The 22,271-nt window shown below is 41.6% G+C and overlaps 1 protein-coding gene across 2 annotated transcripts; it reads right to left on the bottom strand.

Annotated features, from left to right (window-relative positions):
* Positions 1 to 1,496: 1,496 nt before the first annotated feature.
* LOC139389617 (ring finger protein 122) lies at positions 1,497 to 21,950 on the bottom strand. 2 transcript variants are annotated; one of them, XM_071136468.1, is made up of 5 exons: positions 21,499 to 21,950; positions 14,925 to 15,081; positions 6,178 to 6,265; positions 5,399 to 5,481; positions 1,497 to 4,295 (listed from the first exon to the last, which is right to left on the bottom strand). In XM_071136468.1, exons 1-5 carry the CDS (start codon positions 21,521 to 21,523, stop codon positions 4,181 to 4,183), a joined length of 468 nt encoding a protein of 155 aa, XP_070992569.1. In that variant the 5' UTR covers positions 21,524 to 21,950; the 3' UTR covers positions 1,497 to 4,180. The 2 variants fall into 2 exon arrangements, with proteins under 2 accessions (XP_070992569.1, XP_070992570.1); XM_071136469.1 differs by having other exon boundaries at positions 5,399 to 5,478; positions 21,499 to 21,877.
* Between the last annotated feature and the right edge of the window lie 321 nt (positions 21,951 to 22,271).

The following is a 22,271-nucleotide window of genomic DNA, read 5'->3' as shown; positions in this document are numbered from 1 at the left end:
ATCTGCTTTCCAATCTTTGGGAATCTCAGACAACACGAAAGAGAGGTTGAACAGGCTAGTAATAGGGGTGGCAACAATTTCGGCAGATAATTTTTTAGAAAGAAAGGGTCCAGATTGTCTAGCCCGGCTGATTTGTAGGGGTCCTGATTTTGCTGACTGGATTTTGGAGAAGGAGAAATGGGGAAGGCTTGGGCGAGTTGCTGTGGGGGGTGCAGTGCTGTTGACCGGGGTAGGGGTAGCCAGGTGGAAAGCATGGCCAGCCGTAGAAAAATGCTTATTGAACTTCTCAATTATAGTGGATTTATCAGTGGTGACAGTGTTTCCTACCCTCAGTGCAGTGGGCAGCTGGGAGGAGGTGTTCTTATTTTCCATGGACTTTACAGTGTCCCAGAACTTTTTTGAGTTTGTGTTGCAGGAAGCAAATTCCTGCTTGAAAAAGCTAGCCTTGGCTTTTCTAACTGCCTGTGTATATTGGTTTCTAGCTTCCCTGAAAAGTTGCATATCACGGGGGCTGTTCTATGCTAATGCAGAACGCCATAGGATGTTTTTGTGTTGGTTAAGGGCAGTCGGGTCTGTAGAGAACCAAGGGCTACATCTGTTCCTGGTTCTACATTTCTTGAATGGGGCACGCTTATTTAAGATAACCAGGCATCCTCTACTGACGGGATGAGATCAATATCCTTCCAGGATACCCCGGCCAAGTTGATTGGAAAGGCCTGCTCGCTGAAGTGTTTCATCAAGCTTAGATTGTAGGATGGCTGGGGTGTTAAGCATGTTCCAGTTTAGGTCGCCTAGCAGCTCGAGCTCTGAAGATAGATGGGGGGCAATCAGTTCACATATGGTATCCAGAGTACAGCTGGGGGCAGAGGGTGGTCTGTAGCAGACGGCAACGGTGAGAGACTTGTTTTTAGAGAGGTGGATTTTTAAAAGTAGAAGTTCAAATTGTTTGGGTACAGACCTGGATAGTAAGACAGAACTCTGCAGGCTATCTTTGCAGTAGATTGCAACACCGCCCCCTTTGGCAGTTCTATCTTGTCTGAAAATGTTGTATTTAGGGATGACATTTTCAGAATTTTTGGTGGTCTTCCGAAGCCAGGATCCAGACACGGCTAGAACATCCGGGTTGGCAGAGTGTGCTAAAGCAGTGAATAAAACAAACTTAGGGAGGAGGCTTCTAATGTTAACATGCATGAAACCAAGGCTTTTACGGTTACAGAAGTCATCAAAAGAGAGCACCTGGGGAATAGGAGTGGAGCTAGGCACTGCAGGGCCTGGATTCACCTCTCTGTTTCTTATTTTTAATACATTTGCTAAAATAAAATAAAAACTGTTTTCACTTTGTCATTATGGGGCATTGTGTGTAGATTGATGAGTAAGAATGTAATTTAATCCATTTTAGAATAAGGCTGTAACGTAACAAAATGTGAAAAAAGGGATAGGGGTCTGAATACTTTCTGACTTTCCCCACTACAGATAAAATACAGAGACCAGGGGAGTGGTAGAGATTCAGATTCAGGGTGTTTAATAGTTACATGTACAGGGTTGTAGGTGGGTTTGCAGGTGGGATTGCAGGGTACAGTGAAAGTCTTTGAGCATTAACATGCAGGACTTTTAAAATAAAATAATGAAATAGAAATAACAACAGTATAAATAGCACTATATACACATCATAATAAGTGTAGCAGTGAGGAATAAATACATGTCCATTGGGGTGGAGGTAGAGTAAAGACTGTTGAGGGGCTGGGGTGGAATGACCATAGGGGGAGCAGCAGCATGACCATTGAGCACAATAAAAACAATCAACATTTTAATACAATTTAAAATATACATATTAACAACAGCAACAGTGATAAAATTCCATTGGTGAGGGGGCAGAATAAAAGTCTGTTCGGGTGGGGGGCTGGTAGCTGACTAGTGGTGGCTATTCAGCAGCCTGATGGTCTGAGGGCAGAAACTATTGGCCAGTCTTTCAGTTTTTGCCATGATGCTTCTGTACTGCCATGTCTGAGTGATTGACGCGGGGAGAACAGGTCATGGTTTGGTGTCTGGGGTCCCTGATGATCTTCTTGACTTCCTGCGACACCTGGTGTTGTAGGTGTCCTGTAGGGCAGTGTGCACCCCATGGTGCATTTGGCTGCATGTACACCCTCTGAAGAGCCTTGCGGTCTGCGGCGGTGGAGTTGCCGTACCAGGCTGTGATGCAGCCCAACAATATGCTCTCGATGGTGCTCCTGTAGAACACTGTGAGGGCCCTCGAGGACAGGCTGAATTTCCTCAGCATCCTGAGGTTGAAGAGTTACTGTAGTGCCTTCTTCTCTACTTTGTCCATGTGGTTAGATCATTTCAGCTTCTCTGAGATGTGAATCCCAAGGAATTTTAAGTTATTGACTGTCTCCACGGCAGCCCCATTGATGAGGACTGCCTGGTTCCTCCTGAAGTCCAAAATCAGCTTCTTTCTTTCGCTAACGCAGAGGGAGGGGTTGTTAATCTGGCACCATGCCGTCAGCGTGCCTATCTCCTCCCTGTAGGGGTCGTTGTTGTTGATCAGGCCTACTACTGTCATGTCGTCAGTACACTTGATGATGGAGTTGGAACTGTCTGAGGCCACGCAGTCGTTGGTATACAGGAGGGGACTGAGGACGCACCCTTGGGCCCCTGTGTTGAGGGTCAGTGTCGAGGAGGTAATGTTGCCCACCTTCTCCACCTGGGGGCGGCCAGTCAGGAACTCCAGGACCCAGTTGCATAGGGAGGAGTAGTGCTCAATTTAAGCAGTGCTTACTTGGTATGTGTTCGACTGGAGCCATAAAGGAGCCATTAAACATCGCATATTTTTTTTAAAAGCATATTCTTCAAAGAGTGAGAGAATTACAAACGGAGAAAAATGACATATGCTGTATTCCATCAGATGGAGTTGTTCTTGAGATATAATCACACAACATTGAACCTCTAAACTACTGTAACTTGCGAAGAACCCTTTGCTTTATAAAAGTAATGTCACAGGTATACTGCACCAGAAAACAGCAGGTGCATTGCCTTTGAGTTCTTAGATACCTCAATCTATTAATGTGATTGGCTAGGTATCAAATTCAGGCTAGGTATCAAATTCAGGCTGTCTCCACATTTCAGAACCACAATAGTCTACTGAGCTAAAGCCTGGGCAATAATGTTGGGAGCTAAAACGAGTCTTCAGGTGTCAGGCAAGGTTATAAAACATGTGAGCATGTTTTACTAAACCACCTGTGCAGTGCGATACACACATCGGTTGGCAGGAGGTATATAAAACACAGAGTGTCAGAGTGCAATACATCAAAAACTAACACCTTTCAGCCAAGAACAAAAATGTTGTGGTGAGAGGGTGATGCACGTCACTCACATTGCCTTGGTCCATGTACAATAATAGAAAACAAACATGTTATAAACAAAAAAAGAAATACAACAAGTGACAAACCCAAACAGACTCCTCTGTGCGACAACACACACACACAACACACACAACACACACATGCCCATAGAACATCACTTTGTATTTTCTCAACACCATGGTTCTTATAGTTCCACTCTTGTCTTTACACATTCAAATCAACTGCCTGCTCCTACACTCTCCAACTGTCTGGAGCTCTTCCCTCTTGCTGACTTTGGAACTAGAACTCACCTCTGAGGAAGTAAAAGACAGAAAGAGAGGGAAAGAGAGAAGGTGAGAAAATGAGTGTCAGAGAGAGAGAGAGATCAAAGAAACAACAGAAGAAAGACAGAAAGAGAGGAAAAGAGAGAAGGTGAGAAAATGAGTATCAGAGAGAGAGAGAGGGAGAGATCAAAGAGACAACAGAAGAAAGACAGAAATAGAGAGCGTGACAGAAAGGACAGAGAAGGCTAGTGAGAGAAAATGGGGGAGAAAGACAGAGAAAAAGAGTGAGACAGTCAGAGACAAAGAGAGAGTGACGGGGTGAAGTGTGGGTAGCTGGAGACTGTCTGTGGTGTGTGGTGTAGACTCATGTATGCAGCTCTGTGTTGGTTGCTAGGTAACAGCAGCTCTCACAGTCCTCTCCAGGTGGTAGCTAGGTTACACCATTTCACAGTCATCTGTGGGCGGTTTCTAGGATACACCAGACAATAGCGTTCACTTTCTGTTGGTTGCTAGGTTACACCAGCTCACAGTGCCCACGCTGTGCTTGTTGTTAGGTTACACCAGTTCGTCCAGTAGTGTTCCTATGCTGTTGCGCTGTTCTGGGGGTCCTGCAATGGTTTTGTTGCACATGGGGCACACACAGCGCACCTCCAGCCATTTCACCAGACACCTAAGAAACACACAGAAATTGTATAATTTGCTAAACATTCCAAGTAACTGTAATTTTTGACATCACAAAGGATACATCTGTAAAATTCAGTATAATTGATGACATCACAAAGGCTGAATCTGTCAAATTCAGTATAATTGATGACATCACAAAGGCTGAATCTGTCAAATTCAGTGTAATTGTTGACATTTAGAGTAACAGATGGCCTAGCAATTGGAGCGTTACTCAGGCCAGTAACCGGAAAGTTGCTAGTTTGAATCCATAAGCCGACAAGGAGAAAAATGATGGCAGACCCTGGCCCCTAGGAACATACAGAGCTAAGCATACTATGAAATTGCTCCCCAATACTGTCTGTTGTATATATTTAATGTATTACATGAATGGTGACCATAGCCCTTCCAAAAATACATTTAAATTGTATTTTAATGCGATTTTTTTGCCCACCCTGCTCCATGTATTCAATGCAGGTAGCATAGTGGTTAAGTAACCGAAAGGTAGCCGGTTCGAATCCCCAAACTGACTAGGTGAAAAATCTGTCAATGTGCCCTTAAGCAAGGCACTTAACCCTAATTGCTCTGGATAAGAGTGGCTAAATGACAACAAAAAAATATTACATTTCAAATTTGGCTTTACTTCTGGCAGTTATTATGACGCATCTGGCAGTTCCTAACCTGGCCCTGACCCCACTCTCCAAGGATGTGGAGTTGTGATATGCACTTTTTTTGGCGGGGCAAATATAAGGCTGTGCAAATATAAGTACCCTCCAAAATTATTATTATAATCACAAAGGAAATATATTAATATTAAGTCCAATTATGTCTAATTGATGACATCACAAAGGTAGCAACGGATCATCACAAAGGGAATTCCAGAGTAAGAGATAGTATCTAAAAATAAAAAAAACAATGTTGCACATTAAAGGGCTTCAAATGGGATTCAGTGTTTACCAAGAGGTGCCTCTCTAGTCAGACAAGTATTGTCTTCCTGTGACCTGGAAACATTTCATAACTGTGGGTATGTCAGTGACAAATCTCTCCATTCAAAAACTGTGTGCTGACTGAAATAAATGGCAGTGACCTCCTTCCTCCTAATATGGTACTCACTTCCTGTGAAAGGCATGTTGGCATGGCAACACTCCTAGCTCATCTTTGACTTTGAAGTCTTCCAGGCAAACAGCACACGTCTGCTGTAAGAGTGACAGAGACAGGAACACGACCAGAGGAGACACAGGGAAGGATATGTTGAGGGAGCAAGAGAGAGAACAAGAGAATGAGAGTGGTGCAATGGGAAGAAAGAGGAGACAAAATAAGGGAAAGATTGAGGCAGAGAGAAAGAGAGAGAGAGAGAGAGAGAGAGAGAGACAGAGAGAGAGAGAGACAGGGAGACAGACAGAGAGAGACAGACAGAGAGACAGAGAGAGAGAGAGAGAGAGAGAAAGAGACAGAGAGAGAGAGAGACAGAGAGAGAGAGAGAGAGAGAGAGAAAGAGACAGAGAGAGAGAGAGACAGAGAGAGAGAGAGAAACAGAGAGAGAAAGAGAGAAACAGAGAGAGAAAGAGAGAAAGAGAGAAAGAGACAGAGAGAGAGAAAGAGAGACAGAGAGAGAGAAAGAGAGAGGGAGACAGAGACAGACAGAGAGAGAGACAGAGAGAGAGAGAGACAGAGACAGAGAGAGACAGAGAGAGAGAGAGACAGAGAGAGAGAGAGACAGAGACAGAGAGAGACAGAGACAGAGAGAGAGAGAGAGAGAGAGAGAGAGAGAGAGAGGTGAGGTTGAGGTGGCATCAGATATGTTTTATTATGACCCACTATTATTGTTACTAAGACTGACATACATTGTAACTATTCACAATCAGTAACGTAAAAGTAGATTGTATTCTTACCCCATGGAGATTCAACTTCTTAGGATCTCCTTTTAAAACCACCTCTCTGTAGCCAAACCTATCGCTCTGGGCTTGGTGTCTTAGTTTACTGTAGGTGAACAAACACACAAAGTACAACCATTAGAGATGACCTACTGTATGTCATTGGTAAGAGTATGTTTTTGCAAGCAGTCCCAGTCCCTCAAGAAATCCAGAAATCAAATCAATCACTGTGCTTGTATTGGTCAGAGCAGTGAAGGTAGTACACCCTCAGTAGAAAATGATTTACAATTGTTTGTATGAAACGGTGGTACGGGTATCAGTGAATGTAACCTTGACTTTACTTGTATAAAAGAGCGTTCATTTTGATAAATCAATCATACTGAATTATATATTATGTACATCAGTGAAGGAAGGGTTGGACCATCCTCCTCAGTGAATTTCATAAAAATAGTGAAACAATATATATATTTTTTTAAAGTTTACTTTTTATATAAAATTATACTTCAACCGATCGCTGCCTGCACCTGCCCGCCTTTCCAACATCACTACTCTGGACGGCTCTGACTTAGAATACGTGGACAACTACAAATAGCTAGGTGTCTGGTTAGACTGTAAACTCTCCTTCCAGACCCACATCAAACATCTCCAATCCAAAGTTAAATCTAGAATTGGCTTCATATTTCGCAACAAAGCATCCTTCACTCATGCTGCCAAACATACCCTTGTAAAACTGACCATCCTACCAATCCTCGACTTCAGCGATGTCATTTACAAAATAGCCTCCAATACCCTACTCAACAAATTGGATGCAGTCTATCACAGTGCAATCCGTTTTGTCACCAAAGCCCCATATACTACCCACCATTGCGACCTGTACGCTCTCGTTGGCTGGCCCTCGCTTCATACTCGTCGCCAAACCCATGTCATCTACAAGACCCTGCTAGGTAAAGTCCCCCCTTATCTCAGCTCGCTGGTCACCATAGCATCACCCACCTGTAGCACGCGCTCCAGCAGGTATATCTCTCTGGTCACCCCCAAAACCAATTCTTTCTTTGGCCGCCTCTCCTTCCAGTTCTCTGTTGCCAATGATTGGAACGAACTACAAAAATCTCCCTCACTCACTAGCTTTAAGCACCAACTGTCATAGCATCTCACAGATTACTGCACCTGTACATAGCCCACCTATAATTTAGCCCAAACAACTACCTCTTTCCCTACTGTATTTATTTTATTTATTTATTTATTTTGCTCCTTGCACCCCATTATTTTTATTTCTACTTTGCACATTCTTCCACTGCAAATCTACCATTCCAACGTTTTACTTTCTATATTGTATTTACTTTGCCACCATGGCCTTTTTTTGCCTTTACCTCCCTTATCTCACCTCATTTGCTCACATCGTATATAGACTTGTTTATACTGTATTATTGACTGTATGTTTGTTTTACTCCATGTGTAACTCTGTGTTGTTGTATGTGTCGAACTGCTTTGCTTTATCTTGGCCAGGTCGCAGTTGTAAATGAGAACTTGTTCTCAACTTGCCTACCTGGTTAAATAAAGGTGAAATAAAAAATAAAAAAATTTAAAAATACTAAAAATATTCACGTCACCAAATAATTGATTAAAACACACTGTTTTGCAATGAAGGTCTACAGTAGCCTCAGCAGCACTCTGTGGGGTAGCACCATGGTGTAACAGGAGGACAGCTATCTTCTGTCCTCCTCTGGGTACACTGACTTCAATACAAACCTAGGACAACACGGGTGGATAACATGTTAGTTCATTGAGCCACTCTCATTCTCATGGTTCTCATCCCCTTCCATAGACTTACAGAGTAATTATGACAACTTCCGGAAGACCTCCAACCTATCAGAGCACTTGCAGCATGAAGTAACATGTTGTCCGACCAATCAATAGATCAGATAATTAATCTAGTACTGAAAGCATAAACTGCAGATAGCTAGCACTGCAGTGAATAAAACATGGTGAGTAGTTGACTCAAAAAGAGGGAAAGAAAATTGTTTAAAAGTTTCTTCCAAAATTAAAAAGAAGCGAGAGAAAGAAAAAAGATAGTTACAGTATATTTGGTTGTATTTTTATTTTTTTACTTTCACAATTTAGCTAGCTAGTTTAGGCTACTCAAACACCTGGCTGAAACAAAAAGGGATGCTATGCTAGCTAGCTGGCTGTAGCTATCCGACACAGGAACTTCTCCAAGTCAAGGTATTTATTGCCACTGTGGCCTGCCAGTGTAAACTGCTTGCTGACTGTACTGCACGATTGTAGCTGGTTTACCAATGTGTTAGTTCCAGTAGCTATGTTGACTATGACAATGATATAGGCTGTGTGTAGTGGTTAGCAGTCATGACATGAAGGTTTGGCTTGGAAACTGGTCACAGACAGGCAAAAAACATTTCTGAAATGGAAGCAAATGGAACGAAACGGGGATAAACATACCTGAATTTGTCCAATAGAAACTCACATTTGCACCTGTGGGACTAATGATTACACCCTAGATCAGCTAGATGCAGGCAAGAGTGTTCAACGTGGTATTGAATGTGTCACTGTCTCTTACCTTGATTACTCTAATTTCTCTCGACCTGTGTACATACTTTGTAAACGTTCAGTCATAGGCTAGGTTGTAGCAACCTCATGATGGGTACAGGGAAAATTTGAGTATCATGTAGAAGCCTAAAGCTATAGATGTTACAGTGAACTGGGTGAATGGAATATGAATGACAGTCATCCAATATGCTGTAATAGAAATAAGGCCACGCTCGTAAAAAAAAAAGAATCCTCCTCCCTCATCTTAAACAGCACCGACCGCCACTGGTGTACATTTTCTTTCTACTTGTTACTTTTTTACTTCTGTATTTGGAATGTTTTTCTTGATTGATATTGTACTCTGTTGTTGAGGAGTTAGCAAGCAACCATTTCACTGTACCGTGTGCACGTGTCTACCCAGTTCAATACATTCTTTAAGGCCTGGGAAAACACCATGTATATAAAGCAAATATCCTCACATTGTTCTACATGGTGCAATGTTATCAGTCATCAACAACACTAAATTGGTCAAAACAACAACTATAGTGCTTGGCTGGGCTACATATAAATGTCCTGTCATTTTGGGGCAGATTAAATGCACGCACGCACACGCGCGCACGCACACACGCACACGCACACACACACACGCACACACAAAAAAACTGCCATAGCAAGGTCCCCAAAACATAAGAGACACAGTTAGCGAAGTGATAGAGATCTGCTCTCCATTGTTTGAGTTGGAAAATTATTTAGGGGCCTGGGAAGCGCAGTGCACTCATTATGTGTGCGTGTGTGTAACAATTTGGCTTTGACAATGTGATTCATTATCTACAGGTAAATATTTACTTGGCCATACAGAGAATCATATACCCTGTCTGCAGTCTTAGGAGTTCATATTCAAAAATGGCAGTTAATTAAACAGTCCATCGTTCACACTTGCTCAAAAAATATTAACCAAGTTGTCAGAACAATGACAATATCCCCACTTCTCTATTGACCACCCTCTCTCCCTCGCTTTCTACTCTGATGAATATAGAACAACAAATGATTTACAACCATACACAAAATACACAAAGTGAAATGAAATACCATGTCTATCTGAGATTAGCCTGGAAGCGGTTTATATGATTTCTCCTAGATTCTTCCAGTCAGAGCTATTTTGTTTTGTTGTTAAATGAACCCCAGCTTATTACAATGGATGGCATGACTGGCTGGATGACAGGTATCATTATTGCCAGATGACACTGTGGAGAATGCATTTCTTTTCTTTCTCTTTCACTAAGGCTTATGTTCCAACCCAACACTAACAGCAGCAACTGTCATTGTGTATTGAGCGGGAATATACAGTACCAGTCAAAAGTTGACACACCTACTCATTCCAGGGTTTTTCTTTATTTTGACTATTTTGTACATTGTAGAATAATAGTGAAGACATCAAAACTATGAAATAACACATATGGGAATCATGTAGTAACCAAAAAGTGTTAAACAAATCCCCAAATTCTTCAAAGAAGCCACCCTTTGCCTTGATGACAGCTTTGCACACTCTTGGCTTCAACTGGAATGCTTTTCCAACAGTCTTGAAGGAGTTCCCACATACAGTTGAAGTCAGAACCTAAACTTAGGTTGAAGTCATTAAAACTCATTTTTCAACCACTCCATACATTTCTTGTTAACAAACTATAGTTTTGGCAAGTCAGTTAGGACATCTATTTTGTGCATGACACAAGTCATTTTTCCAACATTTGTTTACAGACAGATTATTTCACTGTATCATAATTCCAGTGGGTCAAAAGTTTACATACACTAAGTTGACTGTGCCTTTAAACAGCTTGGAAAATTCCAGAAAATGATGTCATGGCTTTAGAAGCTTGCGATAAGCTAATTGACATGATTTGAGTCAATTGGAGGTGTACCTGTGGATGTATTTCAATGCCTAACTTCAAACTCAGTGCCTCTTTGCTTGACATGATGGGGAGAAAAATGTAATAATTGTAGACCTCCACAAGTCTGGTTCATCCTTGGGAGGAATTTCCAAACGCCTGAAGGTACCACGTTCATCTGTACAAACAATAGTACGCAAGTTTAAACACCATGGGACCACACAGCCGTCATACCACTCAGGAAGGAGATGCGTTCTGTCTCCTAAAGATGAACGTACTTTGGTGTGAAAACTGCAAATCAATCCCAGAACAACAGCAAAGGACCTTGTGAAGATGCTGGAGGAAACAGGTACAAAAGTATCTATATCCACAGTAAAACGAGTCCTATGTCGACATAACCTGAAAGGCCGCTCAGCAAGGAAGAAGCCACTGCTCCAAAACCGCCCAAAAAAGACAGACTACGGTTTTCAACTGCACATGGGGACAAAGATCGTACTTCTTGGAGAAATATCCTCTGGTCTGATGAAACAAAAATAGAACTGGTTGGCCATAATGACCACCGTTGTGTTTGGAGGAAAAAGGTGGAGGCCTGCAAGTCGAAGAACACCATCCCAACTGTGGAGCAGGGGGGTGGCAGCATCATGTTGTGCGGGTGCTTTGCTGCAGGAGGGACTGGTGCACTTCACAAAATAGAGGGCTTCATGAGGAAGGGGAATTATGTGGATATATTGAAGCAACATCTCAAGACATCAGTCAGGAAGTTAAAGCTTGGTCGCAAATGGGTCTTCCAAATGGACAATTACCCCAAGCAAACTTCCAAAGTTGTAGCAAAATGGCTTAAGGACAACAAAGTCAAGGTATTGGAGTGGCCATCACAAAGTCCTGACCTCAATCCCATAAAAGATTTGTGGGCAGAACTGAAAAAGCATGTGCGAGCAAAGAGGCCTACAAACCTGACTCAGTTTCACCAGCTCTGTCAGGAGGAATGGGCCAAAATTCATCCAACTTATTGTGGGAAGTTTGTGGAAGGATACCCAAAACGTTTGACCAAGCTAAACAATTTAAAGGCAATGCTACCAAATACTAATTGAGTGAATGTATATTTCTGACCCACTGGAAATGTGATGAAAGAAATAAAAGCTGAAATAAATAATTTCTCTCTACTATTGTTCTGACATTTCACATTCTTAAAATAAAGTGGTAATCCTAACTGACCTAAGACAGGAAATGTTTACTAAGATGAAATGTCAGGAATTGTGAAAAACTGAGTTTAAATGTAGTTGGCTAAGGTGTATGTAAACTTCCCGACTTCAACTGTATGCTGAGCACCTCTTGTCTGCTTTTCCTTCACTCTGCGGTCCAACTCATCCCAAACCATCTCAATTGGGTTGAGGTTGGGTGATTGTGGAGACCAGGTCATCTGATGCAGCACTCCATCACTCTCACACAGCCTGGAGGTGTTTTGGGCCATTGTCCTGTTGAAAAACAAATGACAGTCCCACTAAGCGCAAACCAGATGGGATGGCGTATCGCTGCAGAATGCTGTGGTAGCCATGCTGGTTATGTGTGCCTTGAATTCTAAATAAATCATGGACAGTGTCACCAGCAAAGCACCCCCACACCATCACACCTCCTCCTCCATGCTTCACAGTGGGAACTACACATGCAGAGATCATCCATTCACCTACTCTGCATCTCAGAAAGACACAGCGGTTGGAACCAAAAATCTAGAATTTGGACAGATCAGACCAAAGGACAGTTTTCCATCGGTCTAATGTCCATTGTGTTTCTTGGCCGAAGCAAGTCTCTTCTTACTGGTGTCCTTTAGTAGTTTTTTTGTTGCTGCAGCAATTGGACCATGAAGGCCTAGTTCATGCAGTCTCTAATGAACAGTTGATGTTGAGATGTGTAGTTACATGAACTCTGTGAAGATTTATTTGGACTGCAATTTCTGAGACTGGTAACTCTAATAAACTTATCCTCTGTAGCAGAGGTAACTCTGGGTCTTCCTTTCCTGTGGCGGTCCTCGTGAGAGCCAGTTTCATCATAGTGCTTGATGGTTTTTGCGACTGCACTTGAAGAAACTTTCAAAGTTCTTGACATTTTCCAGATTGACTGACCTTCTTGTCTTAAAGTAATGATGGACTGCCATTTTTCTTTGCTAATTTGAGCTGTTCTTGCCATAATATGGACTTGGTCTTTTACCATATAGGGTTATCCTTTGTATACCACCCCTACTTTGTCACAACACAACTGATTGGTTCAAACACTTTAAGAAGTAAAGAAATTCCACAAATTAACTTAACAAATGCATTCCAGGAGACTAGCTCATGAAGCTGGTTGAGAGAATGCCAACAGCGTGTCATCAAGGCAAAGGTTGGCTACTTTGAAGAATCTCAAATATAAAATAAACTCAGCAAAAAAAGAAACATCCTTTCACTGTCAACTGCGTTTATTTTCAGCAAACTTAACATGTGTAAATATTTGTATGAACATAACAAGATTCAAATGAGACATCAACTGAACAAGTTCCACATACATGTGACTAACAGAAATTGAACAATGTGTCCCTGAACAAAGGGGGGTCAAAATCAAAAGTAACAGTCAGTATCTGGTGTGGCCACCAGCTGCATTAAGTACTGCAGTGCATCTCCTCCTCAGAACGAGCAGTATGGCTGGTGGCATTGTCATGCTGGAGGGTCATGTCAGGATGAGCCTGCAGGAAGGATACCACATGAGGGAGGAGGATGTCTTCCCTGTAACGCACAACGTTGAGATTGCCTGCAATGACAACAAGCTCAGTCCGCTGTGACACACCGCCCCAGACCACGACGGACCCTCCACCTCCAAATCGATCCCGCTCCAGAGTACAGGCCTCTGTGTAATGCTCATTCCTTCAACGATAAAGTTTGAATCCGACCATCACCCCTGGTGAGACAAAACCGTGACTCGACAGTGAAGAGCACTTTTTTGCCAGTTCTGTCTGGTCCAGCGATGGTGGGTTTGTGCCCATAGGCAATAACGTTGCCAGTGATGTCTGGTGAGGACCTGCCTTACAACAGTCCTACAAGCCCTCAGTACAGCCTCTCTCAGCCTATTGAGGACAGTCTGAGCACTGATGGAGGGATTGTGCATTCCTGGTGTAACTCGGGCAGTTGTTGTTGTCATCCTGTATCTGTCCCGCAGGTATGATGTTCAGATGTACCGATCCTGTGCAGGTGTTGTTACGCGTGGTCAGCCACTGCGAGGATGTTCAGCTGTCTGTCCTGTCTCCCTGTAGCGCTGTCTTAGGCGTCTCACAGTACAGACATTGCAATTTTTTCTGCATTCCTCATGCCTCCTTGGAGCATGCGTAAGGCACGTTCACGCAGATGAGCAGGGTCCCTGGGTATCTTTTTTTTGCTGTTTTTCAGAGTCAGTAGAAAGGCCTCTTTAGTGTCCGATGTTTTCATAACTATGACCGTAATTTCCTTCAGTCTGTAAACTGTTAGTGTCTTAACGACCGTTCCACAGGTGCATGTTCATTAATTGTTTATGCTTCATTGAACAAGCATGGGAAACAGTGTTTAAACCCTTTACAATGAAGATCTGTGAAGTTATTTGGATTTGTACTAATTATCTTTGAAAGACAGGGTCCTGAAAAAGGGATGTTTCTTTCTTTAGCTGAGTTTATATTTTGATTTGTTTAATACTACGTGATTCCAAATGTGTTATTTCATAGTTTTGATGTATTCACTATTATTCTACAATGTAGAAAATAGTACAAATAAAGAAAAAAAACCTTGAATGAGTAGGTGTGTCCAAACCTTTGACTGGTACTGTATACTTTAGCCTACCACCATATAACAATACAGAAAATACAATACTGCTACACACTTAAGTCCCATGTACAGTTGTGAAATTGTTAGGTTAGATTACTCGTTGGTTATTACTGCATTGTCGGAACTAGAAGCACAAGCATTTTGCTACATTCGCATTAACATCTGCTAACCATGTGTATGTGACAAATAAATGTTGACTTGATTTGAATATACATCGGGTTTTGGTGATCTCAAGGGTGTTACGTTGAACCCCACTCCCCTAGCTCCAGTGAAGTCTGTCCTCACACTGTGGCAGGCAGCTTCCTGCCGCCTCATTTCCTCACAGTTGTCCCCTCAGCTTATCAGAGAGTTCATTGTCAACAGAAGGAAATGTCAGCTCTCTCTCTCTCAACAGGAAAAGGTATCACAGAGGTGAGCATGTGGACCGCTCTGACAGCATGTCTGTGTGGATGCCTCTTACCCTGCAGCCAACAGGCTCTCTGACCCACTATTCTATTCCACTCTGTACAAAGTTCACCTGATGAAGTAACAGCAGAAGATGAGGCTGAGGATGAAGATGAAGATGCCTGTTCCGAAGATGATCATGTAGATGTTGAGGGGCAGGTCCTGGAAGGTGATGGGAGGCATGGTGCACGACTTGTTGGAGTAGACCAGTCCCAGACCACAGAAGCACCCTACACAGGGGACGAGAAAAGTGTTTAGAACATAGTAGCACCCTACACAAGTGTAGTGTTATGACCATAGAAACACCATTGGGACAAGAATAGTGTTAAAGAGGCATCCTCCACAGATGATAAGTACACATGCACAGTGTACCGTGTTAGAAACAAATAAACACCCTAGAGGGATGAAGCACACAGTTATAATCTGACACATTCAGCACCCTCACAGTGCTGAGAATTAAGAGGCATCCTGCAGAGGCAACAAGTACAATTTTGAGAGCACAGAGGCATGTTAAAAGGTAATAAATATAGGGTTTAGACTATAGACACACACTAACACACACACACTGCCATCACAGCTGAGGGTCAGGGTTGCCAGTGCTGTAGCTGTGTCCACCTCTGATACAGACGTAAGCATGCACACACAGACCACACACACACCTCTGTCTATACCTCACTCTCTCTCAAAGAAAGTACAACGACCATGGCATCGCTGCTCCATGAAAGACCATGCAATCTCCATTCTATTAAAGAACATGGCATCGCTGCTCCATGAAAGACCATGCAATCTCCATTCTATTAAAGAACATGGCATCGCTGCTCCATGAAAGACCATGCAATCTCCATTCTATTAAAGAACATGCAATCTCCATTCTATTAAAGAACATGGCATCGCTGCTCCATGAAAGACCATGCAATCTCCATTCTATTAAAGAACATGCAATCTCCATTCTATTAAAGAACATGGCATCGCTGCTCCATGAAAGACCATGCAATCTCCATTCTATTAAAGAACATGCAATCTCCATTCTATTAAAGAACATGCAATCTCCATTCTATTAAAGAACATGGCATCGCTGCTCCATGAAAGACCATGCAATCTCCATTCTATTAAAGACCATGCAATCTCCATTCTATTAAAGAACATGGCATCGCTGCTCCATGAAAGACCATGCAATCTCCATTCTATTAAAGAACATGGCATCGCTGCTCCATGAAAGACCATGCAATCTCCATTCTATTAAAGAACATGCAATCTCCATTCTATTAAAGAACATGCAATCTCCATTCTATTAAAGAACATGGCATCGCTGCTCCATGAAAGAACATGCAATCTCCATTCTATTAAAGACCATGGCGTCTACGCTCCATGAAAGAACATGGCATCTCTGCTCCAAGACAATGGTACACAACACAACGGTATCTAGGCAACTAGTCGACATCATACAAGGCATATCCTGATTTCTAAGACTTACAACAGAACTAATTGTTTGATAAAACAGAGAAAATAAGACATAATGGCATTGTTGACAAAGCAATTTAAGCTGTTCAATTCATTTAAATTCCTTTCTTGTTTTGCAATAAAATAAACCATATTAATAGGAGAATATAGATAAGATCTGACTAACTGATTTATAAATAATGCACAATGTCTTGGAAGACATGAATGACGTCATGTAGCTTTTGATGTTTCTACGCCTTCCCAAAATATCCACAAAGACACTCTTTCATCAAACACAGAGAAGTGTTTTACACATCAGGGCCTTTACTTCGTATCAATTTAATAGTGGTTTACATTTCTCAGGACAATATTGAGTCCTCTATTTGGCAGCATTGTTTGGGAAAAATGACTTGATGTCTGCAGGAAGCCTTGATTGAGAAAGACAAACAAGGGAATAATCCGACAAAACATACAAGGTCCTGAAAGGTGTTGGTCAACTGCATTTAAATTAAATCAACTCAGAAGAACAGGCCAAGGAGACAAAGAGAATGTCCAATTCCAAGGCTGGTGGACATGAGTTGTTGAATAAGACAGAGAAGTGTACTAATGCTTCTGCCAAGACCTTTCTGTTTCAGGATGTAGTGTGCTTGCCCGTTAACGGCAGGGTTGAGGGACTACTCTGGCTGTTCCCCCTAAATTGCTACTTACACATCAAAGACACACATCTACATAGAAATAGAACTATGAGATCATTTGATTCTATTTTTATGCGCATATATTCACCAATGAAATCCACGCAGAGAGGGTTTGTCCGCCCACGTGGGTGTGTTGTCTGTAGCCCATCTGTGTGTGCAGTATGTGTGTGTCTATTAGACCACATTATCACTAAAGCATTCAAGTCGGTCGATGATCAGTTTAAGGTCAGGGGGGGAAGATAGAACCGGGACAGGGAGAGGAACTGTGGGGGAGCGAGGAAGGCTGACCGTGGAGAATTAATGAGACACGGGTAGGCTGACAGAGAGGTCTTTGTGTGAGCCAGGTCAAATGAACCCTACTGCAAGTTTGAACTAGAGCCATTTCAATTCACAGAAAGTTTTTGGTGGCATTTTAATTAAATCAGAGATATTGTTCCATGAGACAGACTGTTAATTCATTGACCTCTGATGTATTTATAATAACTCATCAACGAAAGAAAACAAAGTAAGCGCTCTCTCTCTCAATTCAATTTAAGAGGCTTTATTGGAAACATATGTTAACATTGCCAAAGCAAGTGAAGTAGATAAAAAAAACTCATGTGAAATAAACAATAAAAATGAACAGTAAACATTACACTCACAAAAGTTTTAAAAAAATAAAAGATATTTCAAATATCATATAATGTGCAAATAGTTAAAGTACAAAAGGGAAAATATATAAACATAAATATGGGTTGTATTTACAATAGTGTTTGTTCTTCACTGGTTGCCCTTTTCTTGTGGCAACCGGTCACAAATATTGCTGCTGTGATGGCACACTGTGGTGTTTCACCCAATAGATATGGGAGTCTATCAAAATTGGATTTGTTGTTTAATTATTTGTGGGTCTGTAATCTGAGGGAAATATGAGTCTGTAAAATGGTCATACATTTGGCAGGAGATTAGGAAGTGCAGCTCAGTTTCCACCTCATTTTATGGGCAGTGTGCACATAGCCTGTCTTCTCTAGAGAGCCATGTCTGCCTACGGCGGTCTTTCTCAATAGCAAGACTATGCTCACTAAGTCTGAACATAGTCAAAGCTTTCCTTAAGTTTGGGCCAGTCCCAGTGGTCAGGTATTCTGCCACAGTGCAGTCTCTGTTTAGGGCCAGATAGCGTTCTAGTTTGCTATGTTTTTTTGTTAATTCTTTCCAATGTGTCAAGTAATTATCTTTTTGTTTTCTCATGATTTGGTTGAGTCTAATTGTGTTGTTGTCCTGGGGTTCTGTGGGGTCTGTTTGTGTTTGTGAACAGAGTCCCATGACCTGCTTGCTTAGGGGACTCTTCTCCGGGTTCATCTGTAGGTGATGGCTTTGTTATGGAAGGTTTGGGAATCGCTTCATTTAAGTGGTTGTAGAATTTAACGGCTCTTTTCTGCATTTTGATCATATGCCGAATTCTGCTCTGCATGCATTACTTGGTGTTTTACGTTGTACAGAGAGGATATTTTGCAGAATTCTGCATGCAGTCTCAATTTGGTGTTTGTCCCATTTTGTGAATTCTTGGTTGGTGAGTGGACCCCAAACCTCACAACCATAAATGGCAATGGGTTCTATAACTGATTCAAGTATTTTTTGCCAGATCCTAATTGGTATGTTGAATTTTATGTACTTTTTGATGGCATAGAAGGCTGTTCTTGCCTTGTCTCTCAGATCGTTCACAGCTTTGTGGAAGTTACCTGTGACGCTGATGTTTAGGCCGAGGTACTAGGGAAACGGTGTCTAGATGGAATTTTGGAACACCATTATTTTTATCTCACTGAGATTTAATGTCATCAATGTTTTTCTTGCAATATGCCAGTGACACACACACACGCACACCAGCTACACACTCCTCTACAGCTGAACTCTAGGTGGATTAGGGTTACTGTCTTGAATGAGACCAGGTTGATTGTCTCTTTGTTTTTGGTTGGTGTCGTGACACTGTTTCTGTGTGGTTATAGCATTCTCATCATATCTGGACATGTCAAAAGGAGAGTGGAGAATCATAGAGAACAGTGGTAAACTGGATAACAATAATTATATGTTGGTCTAGTTCTGAACACACACAAGGTGACTCACCCAGCAATCTTATTCCTCTGTTAAGGGGACGTCTATTAGACATGGCCCTCTGTGTGTGTGTGTCTGTGTGTGTCTGTGTGTGTCTGTGTGTGTCTGTGTGTGTGTGTGTGTGTGTGTAACAGAGGTTGTTTCATGAGGGGGGGCTAAAGTAAAGAGAGAAAAAGAGGTAAAGAGAGAGAAAGCTCTTCACAGTCTCATTGAGAGAGAGAAGTCGAAAGAGAGTCCTTGTCTGTGTATTCATATCTGTTCACAGTTGATGAAACATATCACCTGTAATGCCTCTGCACTCAGACTCAAATGTGGGTCGTACATGAATGTCTCTGTGTGTGCGTGCGTGTGTGTGTGTGTGTGTGTGTGTGTGTGTGCACTAGCTAACTGACTGTGAGAGGAGCCCCCCATGACCAATGACCTATATTGGCACTCTCCAGAGGGACCCCCGTTGCCATGGCACCAGAGCCAGATGATGCATAGAAAACCCTGCTTTAACATTCTGAATGCATAACTGTTCTCCTGCTGTTATATATTCTGAATCTAGAACTGTTCTCCTGTTCTGACAGTCTCATTCTAAAACCGTTCCCCTGCTCTAACATTCTCAGTCCAGAACTGCTCCTAACATTGTAAATCTAAAACTGTGGCACTAATGTTCTCATTCTAGAACAGAGCTGATTTCTCAATGAGCCATTAACATTTTCATAAAAGGTAAAGGCTTGGGTAGTGGGTAGTAATGACTTTTGCAGATTTAAGGAGAGGTTTGAGGACTACACTCACACAAGGCTTTTACTGCTGCCTCCTTTTACAGACAGAGCTTCAATCAAATATTAATCAGCTCACATGAGCACAAGCATTCATCTGTGCTTTCAAGAAAAATAAAAGATGAGAACCACACGCAGATCAGTCTGTGTACAGTACATGTAAGACACTAGAAAAAACCACTTATCTAGTCCAGCCATGAGGGTTGCTGAAGGTCCACCCTCTGCACCTGCTCTTAAAAATCCTCCGATCATAAGTTTTCTAATTTGGGGAGCATGTTAGGATTTCAAAACCAGCTGTATACTGCCATAGATGGCATTTAGTGATGCCAAATACTAGTAGATACATGTAATGTGGTATCAGCCAATTTAATAGCATCTGTTTTTTCTGTATCCTATCGTTCCTGGCCACAGCAGGTAACATTTTGTTGGCCTCCTGTAGTTGCATGGAATTCCAATCTCCTGACCTACAGAATGAGGATATACTTGCCTGGTTGTCAGTCTAGTTCCACTTCCAGCTCCTTTGTCATTGTCATGTTATTATGGCTATAGAGATATACAGTAACTCTCCAGGAATACAAATCACCTCTGTATTGTGACCTAAATATATAGTAATAGATCCTGGTATTGGCTGAGTGTGGAGATTCTCCTCCTCAAATTCAATCATCACTAAATGTCACGAAAGGTTATGTCAAGGCCATGGGAAACAACACTGATATTGTGAGGAGTGTTTGGCATGACATTCAGAGGAGGCCAAACGGTCTGGCATACCTTGTCTTGGTCTGCAGCCTGATGGAGCCTTTAATATCAGAAACATGTTTATTTTATTTTTAAACATCTTCCAAACGTCCATTTTTGTCAAACAGTGGCTGCATATATTTTATAGATCTAGGCATGATATTCAGTCCAAGATATCTCAGAATAACATGTGCACTCCAATCTGTATTCATAGTTTATAAATTCAAAAATTAGTGTGCTGCAAAATGAATGTAAAAAAAAAAAAAAGGTACAAATACTCGAACTAGCCAAACACTGGACCATTAAGAGAATGAAGAAATGTTGTGAATTCTAAACACCTTCATTCTCCAACCACACCACTTTGAAGTTCACCATAGCTCTTTCTAAGAGAATCAATGAGATTACATGAAAGTTGCAGAGGATGGTAAGAATCATGAACAAGGAACATCAAGCAGCAATAAGAAAGCAATGAGATTACATGACAAATAATGAAGGGATGAATTATTGAAATAGCAATACAGGTCAAGCCCAGTTTGAGTGGATCCCCTATAGTCAATAAACGTTGATAGCAAGAGCACTGAATAAATAGAATATGACTGTGTGAATAAATAATGGATTGATAGCCTAGACTACCAGTTTCAATATTGCCATTTAAATTTAACCAATCCCACTTGAAAGCCATAGTGGCACAAATATATTCAACTGTAGGCTAATACAATTAAAGAAAACGACCATACCTTGAATTGCAAAAAAATATTTATGTATTTAATCTCCTTCATTCTTGCCAAATTAAAAATATCAACCAAATATAATAAATTAAGTTGTTTTTATTTTATAGTCCAATAACCCTTGAAATAAGAGTCGAATAGTCCTTCGCATTTAACACATACAATTTCGGTCAACATCAGAGAGAAAAATTAACGCTCACCGTTAAACCACTGAAACGGGTGCATCAATGCACCGGAGGTGGTCCTGTATGAGAAAGGATTCGTGTTTATCAACAAACGGTTGATCCTGCAGTTGGCTGTATTCAAATCACCGTATGATTCGATATCCAGCCCAAAATAGAAAATATAGCATATATCCAATAAAAACACCGTATGGCGCTAAATGTAGCCTATCAGTAAAGTTCTTGGCGTAAAGGCAAAATGGAGCGATAATTTACGCGGCGGTTCATCTTTAAGATACTGGTGTCGTTGCTAACTTCGAAAATAAATTCCAGCCTTCCACAGTTCAATTAAATAGGCTACCACTGATTTACCCTTCAATAATTGGATATATTCGCAAGCTGCTTCAAACCAATGACTGTATGTATATAACTGACCCAGCATCTGTATATAACTGACCCCCCCCCACCCCACCCCACCCCACACACACACAAAAAAAGCGATAGACATCCAGATGGTCCAATCGCTACCTGCCCTGGCACCACTTGGAAGGTTTCCACTAGATAGCACAGCCATAAAGTCAAAATTGGTTGTTGTTAAAAAATAAAAAAAATGTAATGTGCTTTTTGGTCTTCATTTAAGGTTAGGATTAGGCATAAGGTTAACAGTGTATTTAAGGTTAGGGTAAATGATATGGTTAGGATTCAAATCTAATTTTAAGAAGACATATTGTAGAAATAGGCGGGGGTTTTCTTTGTGGCTGTGGTAACTAGTGACGACCCGTTGCTGACCACGTTCCTTGTGTTGTGACGGC

This window comes from Oncorhynchus clarkii, chromosome 30 (assembly GCF_045791955.1).
Source record: "Oncorhynchus clarkii lewisi isolate Uvic-CL-2024 chromosome 30, UVic_Ocla_1.0, whole genome shotgun sequence".
Classification (NCBI taxonomy): domain Eukaryota; kingdom Metazoa; phylum Chordata; class Actinopteri; order Salmoniformes; family Salmonidae; genus Oncorhynchus; species Oncorhynchus clarkii.
This window is presented reverse-complemented; position numbering and strand designations above follow the sequence as displayed.